Here is a 16,843-nt window from a genome sequence, read left to right on the forward strand (position 1 = left end):
TTTGCACACTTGAGAGGTTATATACGCTTGTTTGAATTTCACCCAATCAAGCAGATCTCCGGAGAAGACTGGTAACGGCTTTACTGTCATTCTATTAACCAAAGTAGGATTATTTGAAAGTAAACTAGAATCTTTAATTGTCATAAGTGTGTTTTCTATAGCTCTGACCAATCTTTCTTCCATTTCACCACTTGACTGAGGGGGGTTGGCTGTACTGTGCCATTGATTGTTTAATTGACGCTCATTAAAACATTCGCGCGTATCAGTTTCATCATAATCTGAGATTTCTGAATATTCGTTTTCAAAATTATCCACGTCATTTTTGCTTAAAGGCGAATTAGAATTCGTTTCGAAAAAATCTTGTTCTGCTATCTCCATTGCGAAATGATGTCGTTGATGGACTCGATTGCGAACTGCTGCTGCCGCTAGGTAATGGACTTCAATCTCGGCGTCCTCTGCTACGAGGTTAGGATGACGACGTGTTGTTCTATTACGAGGTGTCATTGTTGCTGATTGATGTGGCACTTGAGCGCGAGCTGCCACTGGTTCAGAAAGTGGTGGGGCTGCAAGCTTAACTGCCTCGACTGCTGGACGATGGCACGGCGCTCGATTGCGAGCTGCCGCTGCTGCAGGAGATGGAGGGGCCACAAGCTCAACTGCCTCCACTGCCGGACGACGGCGCTGGCAAAATTTACTAGAAATATAGGCGAGTGTTTATAAAAGGATACCGCAACATGTGCCTACAAGGGACCTGTATATCTTACACCGTGGCCGTGTGTCACGCTCTCAGCCACAGATAAATAAGAAGTATAGACTGCTCGTTTTTATGCATGGCACTGAAGCACGAGTAGAAAGAGGCAGAATTGAGCGTGGGTATCTGTCTCTCTCGCATATTGCTACTGGCTGAGAGGAGGGTCAGTAAACTAAGTCTGGCATGCCTATAATAATATATTATGTTAACATAATATCTTGTAAACGGTAGTATATACGATAAAAATATCGGTACGCAGGGCGAAAAATTTTCTATTGACATATAGTTTTACTTAACTTCCAACACGCACAAACTGAAGAGAAAAAATGTGTAAAACATTTTTTGCACTTTCCGTAAAAGTAAGTGAGAAGGAGAGATAAGATGCTTCAGATACGAGCAGTGAGCGGCGGGGCGGAGCAGCCAAGCTACAGTGTAGCCAGGCTTCCCCTCAGTGCTCTGCTGCCTCTGCCATCTCATGCACGGTGGTGTGCATAGGCTCCGTGCACGAAAACTCCCAGCGCCAACTTGTGGCTGGAAGGTGACATATGGTGAGTCTGTGTGGTTACGAAGATACACGGAGTAGCATGGTTGCCTGAAGTCAATAATTTTTTTCATAAACATCAAGATCCTTCATTATTTGCTTTGAGCGCAATTCCGAAATCGCGCCCTCACTTGGCACTTTGAGAACGATTGGCCGTGGTTAGAAAAGGACAGTACTATGAATTGATTTCCACATGCTTGTAGAAAAGCGACATTTAAGGTTTGGCCATCTGGTAAATGGAGTCGGAAGCTCGATTTCATAATAATTACCTTTTCTAATGACGACCAGTCGTTCTCAAAGTCTCCAGTGGGGGCGCGATTTCGGAATTGCGCTCAAAGCGAGTAGTCTGATTATCTCAATGAGAATCTCTAACTCCACAACTTTACGATGATATTTTTTTCAGCATGAGATTTTGCTTTAATAAGTTCTAAAAAAGATAAATGTCTCTTTGTTGCTTGTACGTGTGAGCTACATTGCATGTGTCTGTAAAGTGTGTGAGAGAGATAGAGCATATTCAGTAATACTAACATATGCAATGTAGCTCACACGTACAGCAACACAGTGATATAGATCTTTTTTACAACTTATTAAAGCAAAATCTCATGCTGAAAAAATTATAATCGTAAAGTTGAGAAGTCAGAGATTCTAATTAACATAATCAGATTATAAAAAGCATCTCGATATTAATGAAAAAAATTATTGACTTTAGGCAACCATGCTACTCCATGTATTCTCGTAACCACGTGGACTAGCCATCCAGCTACAAGTTGGCGCTAGAAAAAAAGACTCCAAGAAATGAATTTTTATAACGTTTTGCAGGTTTTTCTATGTATTGGGTAGAGTCTTAAGTAACGTGAGGGAATTTTTTTTTTTTTTTTTTTTTTTGCTAACGAAATCAGCCGAATTCGATGGTTTTCATGGCCTTACACTGCATTAAGACTGAAATAAAAATTTTTTAGACGTGTTTTACTAAAACAATAACTATTAAGTATCAAAAACGTATTCTGTAAATAATAATAAATAATCTTTTATAATAAATGAACAACCCATATGCGTAGAGTCTTGCGATTCTTCGGTAGATGAGAACGTTTAACGTAATTTAACTATTTTGTAACTCAATCTAAAATATCTTTAGGACTACAATTTTCTACTCTTCCATTATTTTTATGTTAGTAAAAATAATACTGCTTTCTATCAATACAAGTTATTTAACCTTTTCTCCTTAAACAAAACGATATTAAAAACAGAGCAACCGTTTTATGAGATTCGTATGCGTATTTTATTAAATAAAATAAGAATAACTGTAGGTTTCCGTTTTTTTTCGTTTTTTTTTTGTTTGATAAAGCGAGGAGGAGAAAATCTTCGTAGACACCTCGACTATTCTGGCAGTAGTGTCAGATTTACCCGGTGTGCCGACTGACTAAAAACTAACCTCCCCGCATGGAACAGTTCCGTGAGGATCATTCCCCCAGAAGACAAAAGGGACCTAAGAGAAAAAGAAAGAAGGAAAATAACGGAGAATTTCGGAGACCAGCTCGCTCTTAAAGGGATGAGAGAAGGGCCACTTACGCTCGAATATTGGCTTGCGTCGGAATAGAGTGAAGGTTTCTGACTTTTTGCTTGAAACATATACTTTATTTTTTAATTTTTAGATTCAAACGTTTCGATGTGACGTTTTAAGTTTTTATATTTGCCTTGGATATTAACTTTTTTTTGAGCCAACGTATATTTCTTTTTAGCTCTTAAAAACTTGTTTTTAATTATCAAAAACAGTACACAAAATTTTTTAAATCTTTTACGACAACTTTATTCAGTTGCATTCAAACAATCTTTTTTTTTTTCTCAACACGTAACGCAGCTGCTGATCACTATTATTAGCTGTCTGGGCTCCAGGAGAAGTTTATGTTCCAATTGTGCGCACTTATCCAATTTACTGATATTGTATCTGCTTCTAACATTCTTTCGGTGAACAACTTTCTTTTATCAGTTTTATAAGTTAGTGATCGTCTGAAAATTTTTTTAAAGTTGTGCTGTTCGTCTATAAAGATTTTCATTCCTGTACGGAGCTAGGTTGACCTGCAATCATCGGTAGCAGAGCTGATCGACGACGATCGTGTAATGACCAACTACTTTTCTATTGAAGTTGACCACTTTGTTAATGAGGTAGGTAGATTTTAGCGAGTATCTTCGTGTGAAGTTTACCTACAAACAGGAACTTACTATGCTTCAAAAATATTACTAACCTCTAAACTTGTACATCAGAAACAATACTCTCTTTAAATTGTACGAATTGAGTCGTGTTAAATAAGGATAATTTATTCGATAAAAAATACTAATTACGCTGCTGCTAGTATAAATTTTTTTAACAAATGATACAAACTTTGAAAAAACTCCTGAACCAGCTTGATCGACATCCGGGTAGTGTAGTAGCCCCAAGATAACTAGCGTTTCGCACTTTCTGATTGTGTGATCTCCCTATATTCCTTCCTATTGCGTATGGTGGACATAATAGCTAAATAGTACCACAGACTATTTTTTTAACTCAGGTATGCAGAAAGGATTTTAATGTAAGTACACCCATTTTTGAGTTAACTGACTGTTGATAAATGCGAATATTCTACGTTTGCAGATTAATGGTTTCATCTCGCCGCTTGATGCTTTAGTAACTCTGCGATCAGTATCGGTACACTCTAACGTACTCTCCTGCCCATGAAGTCTTTCTCCTTGTACATTTAAGTTCTATCAATCGCGTTCGCTGCTGTATTTGGATTGTTAACAGCGCTCTTCTCAAGAAAGTGCTCTACAACTGTCACCGGTCACCATAGTAGATCGGCTTTGACGTCGATAGGGCTGATGAAGTTGTAAAGTACCGTACACTATTTTTCCAATACAGCTGGTATACAGAAGATATTTTTACGTGAGAACACCGACTTTTGTGTCAACTGACTGACACTAAGAAAAAGCCGCGAGTAATCTACGTGTGAAAACTACCGTTTTCATATCACCACTGGATATTTCAGTAGCTCTCCGATCGGCACCGTCACATTCTAACGTTTAACGTTTCTCTCCTGCCTAAAAAAACCTTTTCCTTGCGTATTTCGATTTTAACGATCGCGCTCAGTTATTCACTCGATTATGACATTACTTTGCCTAAGGTTATTTTCATCAAGATGACACCTAGCCCTCAGAGTATACATATTGAGGAAAACGAGGAACAAGTTGTAGATCTTCACAAACTAGGAGTTTGTTCGTCTTATGATACTGTGCAGTTGTATGAATCGTCAACAGTAATGAATCCTCCAAAAAAAAAAGTATTTCACTAGATGCCTTTGGGCAGTTCATATTTAATAATATGGATCACAATATTCATACTCTATGTGGACATGAAACGTTTTATTGCTTAAGTGCCATAGCTGCGTATACATCTAAATATTCTGTTCAGTTTGAAGGAGGATCAAAAAAAATTTTTTTTTAATTGCTAAAGAAAATATAATAGCATCTCAAAACAAAATTCCGATCATACCTTTTGGAAGCTTTAATTCACACACATTAAATAATTTTTACTTTCAATCGACAAAAGCCATGATATTTGGTAATTCTCCGGTAATTCCTTTATCTTACGGGGCATATCTGTGATGTAAGACCTTCAAAATTCCAAGTGTATCAAGCTGGAAGGGATTCATGAAACTTCTATCTTACGATATCGGATATCAAAAATCTCGGGTGATATATCAACCCTCTATTAACCTGCCTGCATCTGACTTAATAACGATTAATACAGAACTTTATTTTGCTGCAGAGGAATGTCAAAAATTAAACCCAAAAACATGCTTTGTTACCTTCGATCAACCTCTTTACTATAAAGCGTGGAGCATCATAGACGAAGGGCAAAGTAATAAGTAAAAAAGTGTTTAAGTATTGCAAGAGGGCACTTCTATTACCTAGAATTTATAATATACGCTTTACATTTATATTTATATTCTTCTATTTATTATATTTTCTTGTAATAAAAAAATCTGTCCAATAGACAATTTAAGGGTACACGTTTTCTTTATATATACATATATTTCATTTTATAAAAAATTCCTATTTGAAAATTCAAATTTGAACGCCACGCGCGGGAAATGTGTGTCTAGTACGTTAAGAAAACGCTAGAGCGTGTTCACCCAAAACCTGCTACTCAAAAGGAAACAACGTTAGTATAAAAGGCACCAGCGCGCAATTTAAGGCAGTCCTCTTCCAGCGAACCTGGGACGCGGAGATCCGCGGTCACCCAGACCTGGAACTTTCTCGTGCACCGGTACATTACCGCGACGAGCACAAGGTGAGAGAAGGAGACCAAGTACGAAGGTCAAAAGCTGATAAGTAAGTTTGCACACCACCTATAGGTAACCCTTCCACTAATCGGTTCCTACTTGGACTTTCGGTGCTCGACCGCTTTAAGCATGGAGACGACGCATCCCCAAGTAGTCAAGGCACTAGAGTTAGCGATCACGTACTTAGGTGAAGTTCCTGGGTCGACGACTTGAGTAGTGCTCAAGACACCCAAGGGCCCTGAGAACGACCTAACCCTACGTGACTTAGGAGGATAGGTAGTTACCTAGCATTAACCTTCCGTGGTAGTACTAAAAATTCGTGCTAGTCTAACCTACCGCGTCTAAGCGGAGATATTAAGGAGGGAAAATTCAAATTGTCGTTTATGTAAAATTTTCTATTAAACAAAGGCGGATAAATTTTAAGTAAATTCTAAATTATCGAGTATATTATGTATTTTCTTTTTTTATTATTAACGTAAATAATCGCGATTACTCAAACATAATTAATACATGTAGAAATTTAAGATACGATTTCCTTAGAATTATATGATTGAATAAATATAAGATAATTTAAAATAAATTGATTGTACCTATTTAAGTAAACCTTTCCTTCCACGTATGATTGCGAGTTCCTTTTTTACAGTTTAAGATGAAAACTAGAATAATAGCTGTTGAGATTTGAAATCGTTTATATAAACTGAGAATATTATCTGGACCCCAAAAAAGGGACAGGAATAAAATAAAAAAAGATATTAGATTAGAAAAATATTGAATAAGTTAAAAAAGATATTAAATTATTAAATTAATTAAATTAAGGGAATATTCAGGAGAATTCAATAAAGTAGAAATCAATAAACAATTGCTGTATATGGTGCAGGAATTAATTGATTATTCAACAGATAAATTTTGAAACTTAATAAAAATTATTTTTTAAGTATTGTATATAATCGGCAATCTGATTGCGAGTTCCTTTTTTACAGTTTAAGATAAAAACTAGAATAATAGCTGTTGAGATATTTATGAAATTGTGTTCCGTCGAGAGATGGAATTGAGCGAATTCCATTTTCGCTCCGAATTCCAGAATCACACGCACCTCATTTTCCCCTGGAGCCTTGCGCGCGCCCGCCTCCGTCGCTGATTGGCTCATGTCCCATCGGCACGGTGACGGGAGGGGCGGGACTTCAGGACTTGACAGTTGCTTTTCGCTTGCACGGCTGCACGCTCTCTCTTGCTTGGCCTGCTGAATTGAAAGCATCTTCACGCTTAGTGTTTTTACCGCTTGCAGTCTGCACCGTCAGCAGGAGATTTCGCCGCTGTCATCGAGCTCCAGGACTCAGGACATCGCCATCGAGACGCTAAGTCTTTTATTATAATTCATTTAGTTTTATTTCATCTTCATCTTTCGTTCATTAACTCGACCTACATCTCATTCTTTCATGACTTGCTTCTCCATCATATCTCATTAAGCACACCTCGTGCTAGTTCTGTGCCTCTACACCTTCCATTCTCATTTGGTCATCGTTTATCCATCGATCTCTTGCTCGTCCTCGCCGCCACCTCAACTCTTTCATCTCACTCGCGCTATCTTTCCTTTCTGTATTCAAGGTCATAATCATCACAATCATTCGGGCTTGTCCTCCTCACCCCACGCACATCTACGCCTGTCACATCGCCTCCTTGTTCATTACGTATCTATCTTTCTCGCGCATCCTCGTGTAGAATCGACCTTTAGTCGCCTCACGTCCACGACTCTCATCATCGTCCGCACCTCATCTTACATGACCTTGCACCTCCATCATCCTTGTAATTAAATTCTCTTCATCCATCTGCATTCAATCACACCATTACCTGCACCAATCATACGTCTATTACATCAATCACACGTCTGTTACACCATACTCAGTGCATATCGTCATCCCGCTGTCATCACGCCACGTCTCATCCGTTTAATCCCGTTTCTCGTTCCGGAATCAGGGTCCTCACCCGAATACGCCACTCACATAACATCACTACTGAGCTGCCGCAGGTGGTAGTTAATTTCGACTTTCGGGCGTCGGCCCGCTTTCACCAGCCTTGCGCTGACTCGTACGACCGTGCAGGGCCCGCCGGTTTGCAGAGGAGATCACTCCTCCCTCATTCGCCTTGAATTCACACACACTGGGAGTCGTCACCACCAGGTCCTCCCGCACACCCTCGCACATTCACATACCAACTCAACACACGTTTATTGTTGTTCCTATTGTTAATGGTATAATTAGTTTAATTTTATTTCTTCAATTGTATTCATTCTGGTTCGTTTTTTTTAAAATAAATCTGGGTTTTTTATGCCATAGGCTTTTTTCCATTAATTAGTCGTTATTAATTGTGTTAACCTTCCTCCCCCTTTAATTGCTCCATTGACATTTCCTAGTAATAAATTCAGTATCATAATTTATTAATGTTCAGGATTGATATGGTGCGGCGCACGCGCCTCACGGTGTTCGAGACACTCGTATCAACTGATGTCAGCGTTAGCCAATGAGTGCTCGAGTGAGTCTTGCAGGAGAGGTAAGAATAAGCCTAGAGGCGGTAGCGACAGCAGTTCGCCCTCGTCGCTCGCACAGTGCAGTCCAGTTGCCTTTAGTGTTGTGCCTCATATAGGCGTACTTTACTTTAGTCGCCATAAATTCTCGTCACCTTATGTATCAGTCACGGTGATTTGTACTCCTCGTTCAATTCAATTTAATGAACTTCGTTAGTGCGATCTTTTCTATTGTTAACTGTAATTATTCGCGAAGACTTCTCAACTCAAATCGAGTGTTTTGTTTTTTTTCATAATAAAGCATAGTGAACTTTGAACATTTATCTCGTGCATGCTCTATTACAGAGGAACGATATTCGTCGTTCTCTCTCCGCATCTCTTCTATATTTTCCTTGTCTCCTCAACCTGTATCCGGCTCCCGGAGTCATTTGCTCCTCATAAAAAAAAAAAGAAGAAAATCAAAGAAATACAGTCCATTTTGAACAATTAAATTTACTTACTTAATTAGGCCATTTTTTTAAAATAATTTTTTCTTTATTCGTTGAACGGCTTTTGTCGTTAAGTTTGATTTCATCCTTATAATTCTATTTATTTTTTTTTTTGATCACTATTTTTTGTATTATTTTTTTTTACATTTTAATTTAACCTAACCCTCTATACCGTAGCAAGCCCCCTATATCTATATCTCATTCATTTTGAATTTGAACCAGGCAATCCATGTGGGATCGGCTGTATTCACACGCAACAAATTGTTTATATGAACTGAGAATATTGACTGTACCCAAAAAAGGGCAGGAATCAATTAAAAAAGATATTAGATTTAAAAAGATAATAAATAAGTTAAAAAAGACATTTAATTAATTAACTTAAGGAAATATTCAGGGAACGATGAGAATTCAATAAAGTAATAATCAAAAAACAATTGCTGTATATTGTGCAGGAATTAATTGATTATTCAACAGATAAATTTTGAAGCTTGCTAATAATTATTTTAAATATTTTATATAATCGGCAATCCAAGCTACTGCGCTCTTTTACACAGGGCAACGAACCCGCCCTCCAACATATAAACACTAACATTGTTTATGTGTTGGTTCCTAATCTTAGAGTTTCCTCGGTACAGATAATATTCTTAGCCGATTGTTACCACCACTAATTAACCGGGGTTATACTCAAAGAAAGGGAAGTCGTAGTATGTTTAGGTGGATTCTATATATTGATGTAACACTTCGGATCGATTGGCTTTACCATGGATGGTTCTGAATTACAAGAACTCTGGTCTACCATTTATACCCCTCAGTCTGTGAAATACCTTATATCTGGACATGCTTTTGCTTGCGCACTCAGAGCTCATATTTTAACTTTTACTACTATCGGTATGCATAAATGCAAAAGTATTTCTATCACTGATGCTGATACTAAACATTTTTTTGCAATTTTCGAGATGATTTGAAATAAAACACGCGTTGAAAGTTCAAGTGGATTTCCCGATTTAAATACCTACATAGAAGATTCACGAGCAACGATCGCAAAGTGCAATATGATGAGACCGTGCAACGTTTAACAAATTTAGTAATTTTAAATATTATTAGTTTCGATCAAGAAGGACTAACCTCTAAATTGTGGATTCAGTATTTCAAACTCGTCACAGTAGACTTACAAATTCTTGAAGCAGAGCGTTTAGGTGATTTTAAACTGCATCTAGAAACTGTTTGGGCAATGCTGCCGCTTTTTCACGTGACTGGACACTTTTCGTACGCTATATGTGACCAAATATGTCTACAAGACGCCGAAAAATAACAAGAAGTAATACCATAAAGTGAATTTTATTTGTACGAAAATCGTGGATTTTACTATTAGAAGAACAAAGAAGCCTTGGTCAAGGGTGTGGTTGGACATGACAATTGAGACTAAACTCAACAAATTTTTTGGTGTTGATTTAAAGCGTGGAAGAGGTGTAACGCCAAACTTCGTGTCCCGCTACCTATTAGCTATGCCATCTGCATTTTTAATTTTACTTATGGATATTGTTTTTTTTAATCCCGTCTTAACATCATCATCATCAATCAATTTAAAGATCTCCTTCAATGATGTAATAGCCGTCCAGAGAGGGTCATTACTCTTTATATTAAGGCTATCATATCCCTTGCCAGTTGCTGTTTCTGTGGCGTTCTTTAACCTTGTATAGTCGTCCATGGTTTCCTGCACCTTACCAGGCTCGAATTCATCTATTCTATAAGACTTGCATAAACTCTTGACTGTTTCATTGTCATGTTTTCGTTTAATGATGGTAAAAACTTGTTCCGACATTAATCTGTAATAAAAAAGTTATTTGTTATCGCTTATTATAGGTATATAATAATTTTTTTATATGTTAATCAAGTTTTACATGTAATTTACTCACACGTGTTGATGTAAGGCTTTAACAACGCTATCTTTACAGTCAGCCACATTGCTCATACTCTCTTCCACGATGTTCAGGTAAAACTTGATCTGTTCTAGGTTCTGGTATAAAGGGCCAGAGCATATGCTTTGGAAAAACTGAGCCATGAAACTTTCCATTACAACGGAATTACTGTCAGGTGCAGTCCCCAGATCTTTATAGAGTGCCTGCAATATCTGCAACCCATGGTTGGTTGTAAATTTTCGTTTCCCATCGGATTTCACACCCTTGGGTTTGACAATTACATTGATACCCTTACTCTTGACATTACTGTAACTGTATAAATAAAAATATGTATAATAATATCGAAGAAAATGTAAAAATGTAAATAAAACAATAGTTGTTATTATGTAGTATACGTACCCCTACTAAGTATTATCACGTGAGAACTCATGTGAGATCTCACGTGAGTTCTCACGTGAGTTCCCATGCCATAATCTCACACAGATTTCTCATGAGATTTTCTCATGTAATTTTCTCACATAACTTTCTCACATGGAATTTCTGGTGAAACGTTAAGTGCGGTACTAGAGTACATTATTATTCATTACAAGTAAATGAATCATTTTTATTTAGTTGTTTAAATGTGTTGGTTTTGTATGTATAACTAGCAGCCCCCCGTCTCGGCTTCGCCCGAGACTTACTAAATAAAACACCGTAGTGTGTTGACATGTAATGTGAAACATTTTCAGTTAGAAATTTTACACATATTCCTGATACATCTAAGAACAAAAATCTTCTTATTAGAAACATATTTTTTCGGAATCCATATAGTTTATTTGGTTAAATAATGAGGTGTAAAAATTCAAAAAAATTATTATGCTGAAAAGTACCGTGCGTTCTTTATGCCATAAAATAATCGGTGGCCATAAGAAGCCGTTCATTTACAGTTTCTCCCGTGTAATTCACGAAAACGGCTATTTTTTAAAGCTGTTAAAATTTTAAACCCCCAAAAATTTGAATTAAAAAAAAAATTTTTTTAGAACGAAGTTCTTTATGTCGCGTTACTCGGGGGGCTGGAATTTTAAAACCGACAGATTTTTTTTTTTTTGAATCAGAAATCTCTTCCTCTCAAGTTTTTCCCCTCACCCCGTCCCCCCTCACCAAGTGTTCTCTACACACTTCCCCTCTCCTAACTATATATGTACATTTGTCAACCGTGCCATGTTACTCTTCTGCATACCTTTACCCACCATTCCACCTCACACTCCCAAGCAATTAATTTTTTAACAAATTTTAATTTTATTTCCCCACAGTAATTTTTCTTTCACTTGGAATTTTTTTTTCTTTTACAATTCTAAAAAAAAAAAAAAAAAAAAAAAAAACCTTTTCCAATACAGAGATTTGAACCCTCGACCATCTGCATGTGAGTCCTGTACCTTACCCACTCTGCTACGAGCGCTGCCGATTATAGAAGTCGGTTTCTTGTACTTATCGTGTAATTCGTAACTATAAGATTCCATTTTTAAATGTATTCACTGATAATACATTCAATTATGAATTTGTTTTATAAATTGTGTATTTGTTTTCTAAATAATACATCTAAAAAAAAAAAAAAAAAAAAAAAAATTTAATTAGCATAAATATGGTTATGTAGATTAAATATAATAAGGCGCGTTATTACGCATTAAATATTTGTATTTTCATTAAACCTGAGGTTTTTTTTGCATTACAGTAATGCTAATAATTACTGTTATAAATGAAAAAAGGTAATGAAATTAAATATGGAAAAAAAAGAAACGAAATATGAAAAAATGAAATATGAAAAAAAGAAATAATGAAATTAAATTAAATTTGAACAAATAAAATAATATATTAAAAAATAATGAAATGAAATATGAAAAAAGAAATGAAAAAAAAGAAAAAACAAAAGAATGAATATAAATAGAAAAATATAAAAAAAAGAAATAAAGGAAATACAAAAGAATGAAAAAAAAGTAATGAAATTAAATATGAAAAAAAAAAATGATATATGAAAAAAAAGGGAATGAAAAAAAAAAAGATTAAATATGAAAATAAGAAAGAAATTAAATAAAGGAAATACAAAAAAATGAAAAAAAATGTAATAAAATGAAATATGAAAAAAAATAAAACAAGAAATGAAAAAAACAATAAATAAAACAAGAAATTAAGAAAAAAAAAAAAATAATAAAAAAATAAAAAAAAACAACAACAAATCAGGGGGGATAAATAGGTCATGGGGCCCACGGTAAGAACGAAGTTCTTTGAACATGACGAGTATAAAAACACAATTTCTCAGGTAACAAGGGGGTCGCCAGACCCATTGAAAGAACGAAGCTCTATAAACGTTAATACTGCATTCATGTAGTTCACTAAACAAAAACTTGAAAAACGAATAAAAAAATAAAATAAAAAAAATAGTTCAGTACTCACGATGGTTGAACTTCGTGAGAACGTCGTGCATAAATACAGTACTCACGAAGTTCAACCATCGTGAGTACTGAACTATTTTTTTTATTTTATTTTTTTATTCGTTTTTCAAGTTTTTGTTTAGTGAACTACATGAATGCAGTATTAACGTTTATAGAGCTTCGTTCTTTCAATGGGTCTGGCGACCCCCTTGTTACTTGAGAAATTGTGTTTTTATACTCGTCATGTTCAAAGAACTTCGTTCATACCGTGGGTCCCATGACCCATTTATCCCCCCTGATTTGTTTTCTTATATCTCACAACTTTATTACCAGAGCAACAAAGTCCTGGACCTTAAACCCTACATTTTTATTGCCACAAAAACACAAAAACATTTTCTACTTATTTAAAAATCTGAAGTAGGATCTTTAAAGATTTCAGAGATTGCTGTGAGGGTACAATGAAAAGCTGATCTTTCACGTAATGGACTCTTTAGTTGTTAATTTTGACGCTGCTGTTTCAATCTCGTAAAATTTTCTGCGTCAGTTTCTTGACGCCTAAGTAAAATTGTATTTATTAGATACACTTGAAGTTTTTCTTCCGATTCACCCTCATGCGACTTTTGGCATGCTTAAAATTTGTGTGACCCCTAAAGTATGTTTTCTGTCAACTTTGTTAAGTTCTAATATATTTGTTGGCAAGGTAGACGTCTGATGGCCCTCAAAAAGACCGGTGAGCTTCTTAAGTTAACTCTTTCTTGACTGCAGTTAACAGCAATTGTGACTGCCTGGATACCTCAGGGTGATCTTTTCTGGCTTGCTGTTGAAGACCCAGACTGATCGGGATAAAAATTACTAAGTCCGAAGCTTTGGGGCTAGTTGTAGTGCTCTTTCCCAACGTCTCCCGGTATAACGTCGAAGACGTTGGTGTCTAAAGCACCTTTTTTATTTTGCAGATTCAGTTTTTTGATGATCTTAGATGGGGAGATTGGTTAGTGATACTTGTCCAGTGGAGGCTGTCCCGTGGGCTCAAGTTTTTTTTCCTACATAGCTGTTATAGGTTTGCCCAACGCAGACTTTGGAGAGGATCAGTGATTCCTGGTTGAATGCTTGGAGTCGAGAGGGTAATATAGGGTCGTCGGTCACCGGGTTTTCCAGCCTTGCAAAGAACAACTCCGCAGGTGACGTCTGCTAGTGAATAGCTTACTTGGTTTACTAGTGCCCGTCTTTATTTAATATAGTCTTTTAGTCGACGAATCGCTTCTGGAAATGGTAATAAAAATGTATTTGTTGGCAAGGTAGTTAACACTTAGGTGGATGCTAAAAAGAACCGATGAAATTGATGGTTAAGTACGGAACGTAAATACTTATAATGGCCCTAAAAAGCGCCAGTGGTGAAACTTCCAGGCTATTCTTATTCCTGATGATGAAGAGCTGGCTACGGTTGCTTGATTCTTACCCTGGGAGTCTCGATATACGGAGACTGTGATAGAGGGAGGTACGCTGCTGACCAACGAATATCTCGTCTCGGGTCGTTCCCCGGATAACCAACCGCTCATCGTTAGACGGGAACATGTGGGTAAGCGCATTGGGGACGCGACGACCAAGAAGGTAGCCGTTGTGGCTGCCCGTGCCCCTCAGAGCTCAGAGCTGTTTTCTTCCCTTGCTTACATTTGTAGCCACAAATTCTCTAACTGCACCAGGTGGGATGGTGGAGCTCCCTCACAACTCTGATGAGTTGGAGCAGATTGTACTTTGGCTAGATATGTCTCCTGGTATTGTGGCAGAGACGGAATCGGTTGGAATTAATTTTTTTTTTTTTGATCGCACTCGTCGAGATTCAGGGTGAATGGACATCTAGGTCCCTTCTCCCTTAGAGAAGAGTGTCGTTCGTAACCGGGATACCCAGCTGCAAGACTATAATTAGCATTCCCAACACAGCTCGTTGAGTTGCCGAAGCTCGACTACAACACTATGGTGACGCTCCAGCCTATTATTACCACACTTATTTAATTATGTTGCAGGTAGCTTCGATTTTATGTCGACGCCACCTAGCGGATTTTACTGAACTAAAGTGAAAAGCTGGCATATTTTTGCAAAACTTTGAGCTCATTTATTGCTATTGTTATTAAATTTTTTACGATAAAAACTATACTAAAACCATCTAGGAAGTATCACGAATCAGTGTGCAGAATTTCAACAAAATCGGTTTAGTAGTTTTCGCGGTTAGCGATTACAACGGTTTTAGCGCTTCTGCTTCATATATTAGTAAGATGAAATTTTGTCGAACAGAGTTGGTAGAAGTAAATTTGAAACAAAATTTCATACATGTTATCTGCTCTATCATTAATTTTCAAGCGCTCGTAGTATACAGTTATTGTTTGAAATTATGAACCATGAGTAACAGATATATGCAAAATTCTTAATAATTAAGGCTGCAATGTACGCTGCACCTGAGAGATGTCTGGTATAAAACTCAGTATGGGTTGAACAAAGTCTAATATAGTGTATCATATTCACGAACCTAACAATCTGATGGGTAACACCTTTTGCACACTTAATAGCCCTTAACACATCATAGTTTGCAGACTCAAAATTGAAGGTAGAGTTTGTCCAGACTGGACCCCAATTTAAAACAGACTCAGCTATATGCAAACACTGATGTAAATTAAAAGTCATTGCCGTGATCCCATACAATTCTTGAGATTGCATGACAAATGTATGAAGGCATTCATCAGCAAAGTCTAGTTCCTTGATTGAAATTTTGTTTTTCAGTAAAATATACAGACTTGTGACAAATAGAGTCCAATGATCTAATTGCCTTTTTGTCAAGATTTTGGATAAAATTGGTACACTATAATACAAAATAAAGTTTTCCCATTCCCTTGCCTTCCAATCGCTCCTACAGCTTAGAGGTCGGCATAATCGTTGTGCTTGCTGTGGTGCAGCAATATTTTTCATCAATACATCTAGTTGTTCGATATCTTCCTTACTCTTATTCTGCAAATAGTACGATGTAAATTGTGGAGCTACGCCTTCTAAGCAGTTGTGTAGATAGTCAACCAAAAAGCCAGATACGAGATTAAATGATGGTAAATTGATAAATGGTGATGGATATTTTATTCCTAGAGGAGCTAGACTTGTGTCTTCTAACATAATACGTACCATACTGTCATGATTTCTAGGTTCTGGGGGTGGATCTACGTATGGATATCTCATGCTTCCCGCTGCGTACTCACCACGATGCAAGCACCAATTGCATCCGTATTCCCCATTGAACTGCTTAATTCCCTGTATAGGGGCACGAGCTACAGAGTCTGTGCAGCATGACACTATATGCAGTTTGACAGTACGATTTTCACCTTTCACCACGCATTGTATGCCGTGCTTTGTTATCGCTTTGTATAGTCTTACAGCTTCATTTAGAAAAATCAACATGTCCGGCTTATTTTTATTGAACCACAATCCCATCATAATGTGATTGTCCATTCGCTCTTGTGGTGGTAATTCATTAAGCTTTAAGAACAGTGGCCATGTTGAACATGCCGATGATCTAAATATGGGTGCACCGTCAGTATTTATCATAGCGGTAACATACTGTTGTTTCTCATTTACTGGCAGAGAACTGACGAATTTACGATATTCGTTACCATCATAGACATCTTTCATGTATCCCCTTTCGTGGCCTTGATTTTTTAAAACAGTATCGTAATAATCTTCGTGTATATTAATCAAATCAGAGATTTGTGTGGATGGATTAATCATGACAAAAAAAGTGGGATTACTAGAATGAGCCACGTTTAAAGTATACATACAATTTGAGCACTCCGTAACATGTCGAATGTTCTTGAACTCTCCGACATAGGCATTGCAATTTGGACAAACAGCGTGGAAATATACAT

The 16,843-nt window shown here is 36.9% G+C and overlaps 1 protein-coding gene across 1 annotated transcript; it reads right to left on the minus strand.

Moving 5' to 3' along the window:
• Positions 1 to 500: 500 nt before the first annotated feature.
• Positions 501 to 16,379, minus strand: LOC149375169 (uncharacterized). The gene is made up of 4 exons (XM_089590109.1): positions 15,388 to 16,379; positions 10,534 to 10,848; positions 10,250 to 10,443; positions 501 to 694 (listed from the first exon to the last, which is right to left on the minus strand). Exons 1-4 carry the CDS (start codon positions 16,377 to 16,379, stop codon positions 501 to 503), a joined length of 1,695 nt encoding a protein of 564 aa, XP_089446235.1.
• Between the last annotated feature and the right edge of the window lie 464 nt (positions 16,380 to 16,843).

Source organism: Copidosoma floridanum, unplaced genomic scaffold (genome assembly GCF_036245765.1).
Source record: "Copidosoma floridanum isolate Cflo_tuat_1 unplaced genomic scaffold, Cflo_Japanese_pri ptg000011l, whole genome shotgun sequence".
Classification (NCBI taxonomy): Eukaryota; Metazoa; Arthropoda; class Insecta; order Hymenoptera; family Encyrtidae; genus Copidosoma; species Copidosoma floridanum.